Below are 11,686 nucleotides of genomic sequence, written 5' to 3'. Positions count from 1 at the left end.
CTCTGAACAATTTGTGTAAATCTATTCCGAAGAAAAACCTTACCTTACTCTGCTTGCACACACTAAGCCATCTGTGCTATTCTAATTTTACAAACTATTTTAGTAGCTACCACTTTTATTCACATGCATCATGACCAAAACGTCTATTACATGTTTACTTAACTGCGTCCTTGAGAAGTGCTCCAACTGCATCTATACCCGCATCTTCAAACCAACTGCAGAGCAGCGCATTCTCAATCTTGCCTATTAAGATTTGTTCACTCCTTGTGTACGGAGAAAAAAAACACAAAACACAAACAAAAACAAACAAAACAATGACGTTATGACCTGCCAACTACGCTTGTTGATAGCGAATATTTGAACTGCAAAATATGAGAACTGGATTAACTCCAGACTTTTGCTCTCAAGCAACTTAATCGTAAAAGCAAGAACTCAAAAAACTATGCATACTGTAATACTATATAAGCTAATCCAGCTTCAAAGGCCTCAAAGAAATCTCACCAGTTGGGCAAGAGGATAGAACTTATGATCGAATTGCGATTCAAATGTAGCACCAAAAAAAGTAAAAAAAACATATATCTTGGGATGCTTTGTGTGAAAGCCATGACTGTAAAAATAGTATAGATCAAGTTGGATAGAGTACCGTCGGCAATTTAGACTTCAATTTTACATCATTCATGGTTACAAATACAGAGTGATGTCATTGAAAACCAACTTGACATCTCAAGGGTATAATGGCTCTACATCCACGGTAGAAATTAAGTTCACTGTTATAAAGCTTTCCAACCACCCACCACTCCCACTACACCCAAGTAATGCAGATTGGCTATTAGACCTGTATACCAGGCAATTCAGATATAAAACACCTTCATCAGCATTGAGTAACACATGAGGAGACTGGAAGGAATGAGGTGTGAACTAACCGAAAGCAGACAAACGAAACAAGTACCAGATGTCACACATTATGATGAACTCTAAACATGAACTACACGGCTTGGTCTCTGCATGCCTACAAAACAATTCTAGATGTGCATCCTTTAGGCATTATGGGCTTTCTACGCAACCTTTCCGCTTAACTGAACACAAGTCCTCAGCGCAAAATGATAGTGGTGATGTCTGGCAGCATACCTGCATGCCATCTTCGTAACAAGTTCCGTGGCGCACTATGATGACCCTTAGCTTCACTAGGCAGCTCATATTAACAGCTATCGACTCCCGATTATCTTATACTCGAATCTGCTTCAATGCCGTAGAACTTGCCATGAAGCCTCCGAAATTGTATGTTACTGTCCACAGCCATCTGTTCTATGACGAAGAAGTAGTATTAACAAGTGATGTATGGACTAATCTAAATAAATGAATTATTCGAAAGCCCATCAGGGTTTCGACAAGATCCCACTCAGACGTTTATGAAAGTTGGGAACCTTACAGCAAAAATGCGTAATAACTCTCTATACTTCAGGTGGTCGAAGACAACCAAGAGCGTAGTTGAGAGATGTTTGCGTGATTATATCAGCAAGTGAATAAGGGCTACGGAGAAAGCTGACCGTGCATACTCAACACCAAATTGTCGGAAACACTCGGCTTGAATATGACACTACCATGATCCAAGCGTCAGATCCTGAGCACAGTGAGATTAAGCACTAGCTTTCACTCTTCACTATCTTTCGGACGTTTCGATTTCTCCAAAAGCAAAGCTGAAATGCGCTCTCGTTTAATGGCGTTTGAGGTAGGCTCAATAACCCTAGAAGGTCCTTTTATGGGAACTCCTGTCGATTCTACACGATTCCATAATAATATGGTTCCAAACAACACGCAGCCCATTGATAGTCCTAGTCCCCAGAGCGTCACCGCTGTTTGATTGAACGGTCTAACAGGTCCTGCAGAGCGATCTGAGAGGTCACATATATGATGAAGACAATACACACAGTGAGTGGAACTAATTACACATGTCAAGAAAACTAGATAACTTGCGAAGCATAGAACTAAACAATTTTCCTCGGATAATCTAACAAACCAGGAAGAAGCAATGTGCTCATATAACCGACCTGGATAAGCGCGCACATGGGACTTATAATGAGTCCTAGGCGATCTGGGAGCATCAATGATGATGTTTTTGTTCAGAAGCCTCTGATAAGCTGCTGAAATACGCAGAAACTCTGCACCATCCTTGTTGTTTAAATCAGGGTGACTGCAAGACAAACGAATTCCAGAAACTGAGGTGTCGCCTAAAGCTTTCTTTAACCTACTGTCACATGTTAGGAACATGCAATGCTCAAGAAGACGACGGCACTCTTTGAATTCAAGAATTCTAGGTGAATGAGGCAGATTATTCGCTATCACAACACAAATATAAATCTTCTGAGCATTCCATCTCCCGTGTGTTAGGGTTCGAAAGGAACCGTCAGTATTCACCGGATACTCGACCAGCTCTCTGAGCTACTAGTTAGTTGTGGAATCGCACTGAGAGAGAACTTCAGACGCTGTGATTGATTGTTCCAATAACTATGTCAAGCCTCGAATGTTGCGTCTAATCTGCTTACACTACGATTCCAAAGAGTCGTCAAAGAGCGACGCACCATCTGAGGGCAAGCCGACGATACGCAGCTTTAACATCATCCATGCTTGACCCCGGCTCCAACTCGAGTGCACGGTAGGCAGACTCCAACGACATTCTCGAATGCACGTTCCGATTATCACTGCTATAATTGCACCGCTGAATAAATGCTTGCGAGAGCCGCGAGAGGAAATCAGGACCTGTCATGTCGGGTCACAAAGAGACCACACGCTCCCGCATTCATGTACGAAACTTGGTTACCCAACAGACCGTTGTCTCAACATCAGCGCACCTCTTAGTCAAACTCCAGAACCTCGTCCTCTACTTCAGAATTGCGATGAACCTAGGCGACAAAAAAATACCTACAACGACACGACAATTAGGAAATGCTCGAATCCAAGCGACCAGCACCGAATTCCTGGACCCAGAACACCAACAATTGTAAGGTGACTCATATGTGTGCTAGCTACGAGGGACAGCATCGAACTTCGACTGAAAATATGCGCACCCTAGACAGTAATTCCCGAATGCTCTCCCCTAAGTGTACCTTGGATTCGACCAGCTGAACGTCTGAACGAGATTCACACCTCATATGGCACTTTAGATTAACACCACGTCGACAAGTCAGAATATGTGGCATTTCTCCGCAACATACTCACTCTATTTGTTTGTTTCCTATTTATGGAATTCTTATCATTGCACAGGAATAAGCGTCCAAGAGATCAATTTCGTGACATGGGTTCTCTCCGTGGTTGAGAATTACGCGACCGGGATCGCAACGAGCTCAAACCAATTGAAATTGTGCGGCGTTCGCTGTGAGTGGGAAAATCCGCTTGTGCAGCTGCTGCTTCAACAAGGTCTATTCGCAGCAGTCTCGGAACTCAATGCAGCAATTCATTCTCCTTGAAGCCATCGAGCGCGTGAGCAATTGGTGAGGCCCTCTTGAATGCACAGATTAACTGATTCTGTACACGAGATTCCGTTTGCTCGGATTGTGTCGCGGCCATTGCGACCCCATCGCCCGACCTGAATCACGGCAATGAATTAGGGTTACGAAACAAGGAATATGAAGATTTCATACATCCATATATGAATGGGAATCGTTTTCATTCATCCACGTTGAGGATAGAAGTTGTATTTGTTCTCATCCATTTCTCGGATGGGAAATTGTTGTCACGCTCATCCATGGATGAATATGTATCAGAACATGGTAATCCAAGCTGAGGATGGTGTATATATCAAGGTTCTATGTATTTCGCTATAAAATCATAAAGTATTTTTAAAAAATTACATTCAATTCGATTCAATTAGTTTTTAAGTGTTATTCTAGGTTTATTATTAAATTGATTGTTTTTAGATATTTATTTTTATTTAATATAATTTTAGATATTTTTATATTTTTTTTATAAACTTTGATGGATCGCTACACTATCATTGATTAGATTATATTTAAACAATATGTCTAAGTGTTTGTTTGGATTTACTTAAGGAGATTCAATGTGCTACTTAATAGTATCAAAAAATAATAATAATAACTAATTTTTATATGAATTAAATATTTACTTAAATTTTAGTTTATTTTGATTTTTTAATAAATAAATATATTTATATATTAAAATTATTATTATTTGATTTTATGTAATAAAAATTTATTTATAAATTCTTTGTGACAATTTAACATCCATTAATATCCTATGTATTAATTCTTTAATTAATATTCTATTCATCTATATGGACAACTATTTAAATCATCACAAGGCTTTAATGAGATTATTAGAATAGGTGCATGTTGAAATCTTTTCTAATAACCAATGATATCAAACAAAATCTAAACTTTCAACATAAACTCATGCAAAACTAAATTTAGAATATGTCTAATTTCTTCTAAAAATATCATACTTCTTCTCGCTTTTAAATTGTGCTTCCAATAAGTTTTTAATAAAAAATTCTTTAACATTTAGATGAGGTTATTTATAAATGAGGTTTATATTGATCTATATAAGAATTTATTATGATTTTTTTTATTTTTTATTTATCAATATCATAGGTAAAAAGACTTTATTTCAAATTTACTTTACAAAAGCAACTAATTAAAATTGGTTATAAAAAATAGTATTATTTTTATAAAATTTGTATTAAATACTAAAGAAGACTTCTTTTTCTTATTCTTTCATTCACTTTCTTTTTATATGTATAAATTTTATTTTTGTTAATAAAATTTATATATTTAAAATTATTTTTAAAAATAAAAATTAGAATGCAATATCATAACTTTTGATAGTTTTTCAATATGTTAATATTCGATTTAAACTATAAAAATTTTGTCTTTAAAAAAAAGCTAATACAAAAAATTAAAATTATTTTTTATAAAAAATTAAATTCTAATTATTAATAAGTGTTGAAGTAAGTAAATAAAAGTAAAAGTTGAATAAGTTATCTTATAGAGGATATTACCTTAGATTAATTACTAATAATCAAAGGATTGACTTGGTATGTAGAAAGACATCCTATGAATAAAAAATACAATCAAGAGCTAAGAGTCAAGGTCAATAGGATAAATAATCAATTAGAAAATATTCAAATATTAAATAGGAATATTAAGTATATACTATAAAATAATCTTGATATAGATCCTAAGAATATAAAGAATATACTAAAGATATATTTTTGTAGTTGATAAGATGTCAAAAAATATACTTGGTATATTCTTTGATAGATGTGAAAATCAAAGAATGGAAGTTGTCATTAAAAGTAGCAACCACCACCTATAAATAATGGATTTTGGAAGTAAGAGTTATCTTATTCTATATTCTCTTTGTATGCAATATATCTGATACTATATGTTGTGACTTTAAAGTTGTCTTTCTTCAATAGGATATGGGCTTACTTACCTTTGCTTGTGAGTTTTGAAGTTCTTTGAAGTCTTTCTTATTATGAAGAGTAGATCTTATGGTTATTATTGATATCTTTTAAAAAAATTGTAAAAATTTTGAAATTTTTAAAAATACATTGATGGACAAGTTTTGTAAAAAATTTTATAAAATTCATTAATAAATTTATAAAATTGATGTACAAATTTTGTAAAAAATTTTACAAAATTTTGTAAAAATTCATTGATGTACTTATATTGTATTTTTATGTATGAAGTTCTTAAAAGATCTCTTATAGTGATAAGAATTATATCAACAATGAGAGTTCTATTAATCATTTTTTTTTATTTTATTTAATACACCTTTTTCTTACATATAGCTTGAAGTGAAGCTGAAGGCTTGAGATTGATTGAGAAGTTTAGAGATGACAACTTCTACCATTAGAAGAAGAAAATAGAGCTTTTGTTGGCTTCATTGGACATTTGGAATATTGTTGGTCAAAGTGAGGAGCCTCCAAGTGACAATGCTAATGTCAAAGAAAAGAAGGAGTACAAATGTCTTAAAAATAAGGCTTTTGGATTTATTGCAATTAATATTGTGAATGTACGAAGATATATAGAGCTAAAGAAGATAGACTAAAGTGTATGTATACAATTCTTAGAACCAATAATAAAAATAATGAAGATGTTGAAGATGATGATCATGAAAATTATCAATCTTTGAATATATAGAGACAAGTTTTAAATGAAAAGAAGCTTGCAAGAGACTTTAGAGTGCATGAAGGTAAATCTTCATCAAATGAAAGGATATTTCTTTTGAAAGAAACCATTTCAGACAATTTTTTGCATGTTTTTCTTCAGGCTCCTCTTTTGTCAATGTTTGTGAGTGGTACTAATTTTATTGTCATTTTAGCCAATAGTGTCCTTTTTCTTTCTTCCAATACCTACATAATAGCAATTATGCTGAATTCATGCTATATAAGAAAACTTGATGTAATTCAAAGTCATTTGTTGAGAGACCAAGTGGCTTTTTCAATGCTACCTACAAGAATTTAAACTTCAATACTATATACAGCAAGTTAAGGTGGATTCTTGCATAAAGCTTGGATTAGAATCACAATATAGTTTATTTTTAGGAAATATAGAAGGTTTTTGTGAAGCAATCAGTGTTATGGGCAATAAAACGACTCACCGCCTACCTCATTCTTCTGATTGCAGATACATACTTGGGTCTCTTGATTTCTTTTTTTTTATTGCATTTTGGTTCATTAGACCTTGCTCTTCATTGATTCACAAGCACCAACAAATCGATTGCTTCACAAGTCATTTTTTCATAATTCCAAACCTCTTGAGTTGGCATTGCTAGTTTCAATTTTTAGAGGTAGAACTAAGGCATTTCTTTGATTTGGCTACCAAAACAATTGCTAAAAAACATAAGAGATAACATGTGGAGAGTTAGAAATTATGCTCAAAACTAGTTTTTGTTTTGTTTTGTTTTTTTTTTGTTTTTTTGTTTTTTTGTTTTTCTTATTCTTCTTCTTCTTTCAGATTGCATTGAATTAGAATTCAAACAAAATTGATCAATCATGTCTTGGCCATGACTAGTGCAATATTGGTTGCAAAATTCTCACTTGTAGGAATGAAATTCAAAGAAAAAAAACAATAATTGTATTAAAATTCACATGTCCTTAAATTAAAATAAGATTACAAAGAAATTAGAGTTGTATGAAATTGACTTTATTTTTGCATTACAAATTTAAAATTATATGTTTAAACTTTTGATACCATATTTTTAAATGCTAGATTGACAAGTTGTTGTTGTTGTTGTTGTTTTTTTTTTTTTTTTTTTTTTTTTTTTTCACTGATCAATATCAAAATCACACCTTGTACAATAAAAAATCAATTATAAGTCTTTTAAAAATTTAATGCAAGCTGATCTAGTAATGTATTTTATATGTAGAAAAAATAAAAGCTGATTATTAAGTGAATAGGTGAAAAAATAAATAAATAAATAAATAAATATAATGTTAAGAAGAATAATAATATAAGATAAAGATGTGCACTTCTTACATTTCTTAAATATGACAATATTACACAAGTTCTTCAACCTCATATAGAAATACTTTGAATAGATTGTATGAATTCATTCTTTGGAATGTTTACAGTGATAAAGTGAAGCCATCAATATCATAAGAATTTACCTAATTAGCACTTGATTGCCACCCACAAAAAAAAAAAAAAAAAAAAAAAAACAACAACAACAACAACAACAACAAAAACAACACATATAAGGTTTCTTATTAACACAAGTGGATATAATAATAAATCAAAAATAAATCGAGTAAAACAAGAATCCACAACAATAAGAAAGACAAGTGAAAGAAGTGATTAAAGTCAAATATTTATTAGAAACAAGTAATTGAAGTCAAGAAATAAATCCAATCTTTATATTTATATATATATATATATATATATATATATAGTTATAAATAGTCAAATTATTAAAAATATATATATTTTTATTATTAACAAAAATATTTCATTAATGTTATCAACTATGCATTTCTAAAATACAAACGCTCATTTTACATATAATATTTATTTGAAAACTTACAATGGCAATTCAAAAATCCAATGCTTTTATGACATCTTTGGATAGCAATACATGCATCAACCATTCTAGATTTTAACATTGAACTATCAAAATTCTAAGCTATATTCAAAGAAGTTGCAAAGTACTTAATGAGTACTAGACCAAGATATTAAATATTATTACAATTTAACAAAATCAATTTGGCCACATGACTATAAATACTAAAGAATTTCTAAGTTCCTAAATCTTAAGAGCATATAAGATACCGTTAATTCCAATATCAAAAATAATTTGGTGGCAACTTATGGCATAACACAATGAGCAACATATCATTCCTAATAAAATTATTTGACCATTATCAATTAATGCAAAGCAAAAGGTTGAATAGTCACAAATATTTGTACGTAGATACTATTGTCATGATGAGGACTATTTAATAATTAAATAATAGACATTCATATATATTGTGTATACTTTAAGTATATAATTAAATTAATATTAGTATTTTGTTATTAGGTTGATATTACTTATTTATTTATTCATAGATAATTAATCTTAAGATTGATAATTGGAAAGATTAGAAGAAAAGGATAAAAATAAGATAGATTGTATGTAGTGTATTCATATCATAGAATCCTCTTGGTGATATTTTTGAGGATGACAATAAAGATAGGATAGACCACATGTAGTGGATTCTCATCTAAGTGTCTTTTGGTGATATTTTTGAAGATGAAGATATAAATATGATAGATTGCATGTGGTGGATTTTCATCTTAGAATCCTTTTAGTGATATTTTGTCAAGGACATGAATCTCAAAGAAAGAAAATCCTCACCACACTCTTGTATCACTGAAAGGAATTAGAAAATCACTCAAAGATGATATAATATTAAACTAGAATGGGAATTGCCAAAAACAAGAAGACTAGAAAGTCTTGAAACAAGACTAAAGATTAAAAAGGCATTAACAAGAGTGAAGAAGGCTTCACTCTTGCCTCTATATATACTCTTAACTAGGAGCTATGTTGCGATGTCCTGTAAGACCTCCAAAACGTATTGACTTTGCAAGACACATATCTTAACTTATAAGGCAAGTTTTCTATATGTACACTATATAGTTAGCTTGTTTCACAAGCTACCAACACGTGGTTAATTTGTTGCCCAGGTTTCTAAGCTACCAATTAACTACAAACACATGTAAAGTCAAGCAACATCTATGAAGCTTCTAGGAAGTTTTTCTAAAAAAATTTATGAAATTAACCTACTTTTATCTACTTTTATTTATTCCTACCTAATCATATAAGTATTTATTAGACCACCTATGAATGTCCATGATATATTTTTAAGATTGAAGATAAAAAAATAAAATAGACCACATGTCATAGATTTTCATCAAAGAGACATCTTGGCAAAAAAATTATAATACCAAGGAGACTTAAAGAACAAAAGAGAAGCACAAAGATATGGTTGTTATAGTTATTATATCTTTAGAATTGATAAAATAAATAAATAAATAAAATAAATGATTTGAATTTAAAAAAAATTCTCTAGTGATTAATTAGAGTCTTTGATTAGAGCAAGCTTTTGAAACATTGTTTAAAACATGTAAGAAAAGTTTGAGGACAAATACTAAGTAGGTCAAGGAGAAACAAAGTGCTGAAGCAAAAAAAGTTCAACAAGTTTACAAGTCAAAGATAATAACTTTGAAGAATCACAACTTGATGTTTATAAGAGATATGGTTATGAAAATTGAAATATAATTATTTTTATTAAATTAATAATTCATTTATCAAGTTTTAAGATTTTGTGACATTTGATTTAAGAGATATACACAAAAGAATAACCGAGTATAGGATTGTGAAGAAAAAACAGTGACCAAAAAATTAGCTTAAGAGATTTGCTTGCTATAAATAATTTAAGTTATGAATTATTTTTAAAATTGAGATAAAAGATATATGATACATAATCTATTGCAATAGGTTTCAAATTATTCCATTGATTTTACATTGAGTTATGAGAGTTCAAAGTGAAATAAGTTAAATTAGGAGCAAGTGAGGATTTGGTTGATAACTTAGTACAAACTAATACAAAGAAGAAAATAGAAACTAAATAAGACATATATAAGCAACAAGATTTCTATAACAAGAAGCTTTGTGCTTTCTTGGACCAAAAATAAACCTCTTGACATTGCCTCATTCTTTCATCTAATATTATTTTTGAATGTATTTAGGAGCAATCATCTAATGTCTTGGATTTATAAAATTACAAATATGTATAAGAAACCAATTTAGTTCCATTTCCAAAAATTTCTTAATATAATATTTAAAGATGTAGTATTTAAGAAAAAGAAAGAGTCACTATATGACCAACTTATAACCTTATGAAACATAGTGCTGAATGCTATTGTATTTTGTGAAGTATGCTTGAACATGCAATGGACATTTTGTTGTAGAAGATAAAATAGAATTTGCAACAAGGAAGTCCTAAAAAATCTATTATAATCCTAAAAAAAATCTAATTAAATATTAACAATGTTAATCTATCTTAAATCAAATCCAAAAGAAGTTATAAAGAAATTAAAAAAGAAACATAAAAAATTATAAATTAATCTTAAAAAAATATGTATAATAAAAAAACTAAAAGAAATATCAAATAATTTTTTAAAATATTTAAAATAGAAATCTTAAATGAACCTTAATAAAATTTTAATATAATCCTAAAAAAAATTCAATCAAATCCTGATCAAATCTTAAATTCTAACTAAATTCTAATTAAATTCTAAATGAACTTTATCCAAACCTTAATGTAATTCTAATAAATTCTTAAATCAATTATAACCAAATCCTAATAAAATTCTAAAAAAATCTTAATCAATCCTAATTAAATTCTGATTTAGTCTTAATAAAATCCTAAATCAATCTTAATCAAACTCTAGCTAAATTTCAATGAAATTCTAAATCAATCCTAGCCAAATCTTAATATAATCCTAAAAAAAGCTTAAAAAATTATTCAATTCTAAAAAAATCCTAATCAAATCCAAATTAAGTCCTAAAGAGACCATAAATAATTTTTAAAATAATCCAAAAAAATTCAAAGTAAATCCTAATTAATTCCTATAGTTGTTTTAAAATCTCAGTAAATATTAATTGAAATGTTGATCTCAACTTAAATTTCAATTAGATTTCAATCTTTAAGCAATTAAAAAGAATATATAATTTTAAAAAAATTACACTCACCAATAACAAGAAAGAGCTCCTAAACCTCTCAAATTTTCGCTACTTTCTTACTCTAACCTAAATGTTAATCTTTCAGCACCAATTTCTCCTTGGTGAACCATTCAATTGTTTTGAAACTAGATTATTGTATAGATTTCTAAGTCTAAATTACTCTCACTAATTTTTGCTTCAATTGAAGTGGTAGATATTTCAAGACCATTAAAACACTTACTACTCCTAAATTTCAAAAATCCAAGATTTTAATCCAATAAAACTTTCATATGTTTTGATATAATTATTTAATTAACATATTTTTTATATATACATTAAAGACAATAACAATGACAAATTCACAAAATTTCACTTATGAATGTGCTATAATACCCACACAATATTAAAAATAATAAACCTCTTTTTATTTCTCAAAATCCAAAACCATTGAATACAACTCTTA

At 30.0% G+C, this 11,686-nt stretch overlaps 1 protein-coding gene across 11 annotated transcripts; it reads right to left on the bottom strand.

Moving 5' to 3' along the window:
• Positions 1 to 630: 630 nt before the first annotated feature.
• On the bottom strand, positions 631 to 3,586 carry LOC112280790 (uncharacterized). 11 transcript variants are annotated; one of them, XR_016502751.1, is made up of 6 exons: positions 3,105 to 3,489; positions 2,580 to 2,919; positions 2,049 to 2,191; positions 1,548 to 1,880; positions 1,129 to 1,300; positions 631 to 835 (listed from the first exon to the last, which is right to left on the bottom strand). XR_016502751.1 is itself a non-coding variant. In XM_090250143.1 (4 exons), exons 2-4 carry the CDS (start codon positions 2,762 to 2,764, stop codon positions 1,651 to 1,653), a joined length of 570 nt encoding a protein of 189 aa, XP_090106269.1. In that variant the 5' UTR covers positions 2,765 to 2,919; positions 3,105 to 3,376; the 3' UTR covers positions 631 to 1,650. The 11 variants fall into 11 exon arrangements, 3 of the variants coding, with proteins under 3 accessions (XP_090106269.1, XP_090106270.1, XP_090106268.1); XR_016502745.1 differs by having other exon boundaries at positions 1,129 to 1,892; positions 3,105 to 3,586; XR_016502750.1 differs by having other exon boundaries at positions 2,580 to 3,583.
• Between the last annotated feature and the right edge of the window lie 8,100 nt (positions 3,587 to 11,686).

Source organism: Physcomitrium patens, chromosome 4, assembly GCF_059467195.1.
Source record: "Physcomitrium patens ecotype Gransden chromosome 4, ASM5946719v1, whole genome shotgun sequence".
Classification (NCBI taxonomy): domain Eukaryota; kingdom Viridiplantae; phylum Streptophyta; class Bryopsida; order Funariales; family Funariaceae; genus Physcomitrium; species Physcomitrium patens.
This window is presented reverse-complemented; position numbering and strand designations above follow the sequence as displayed.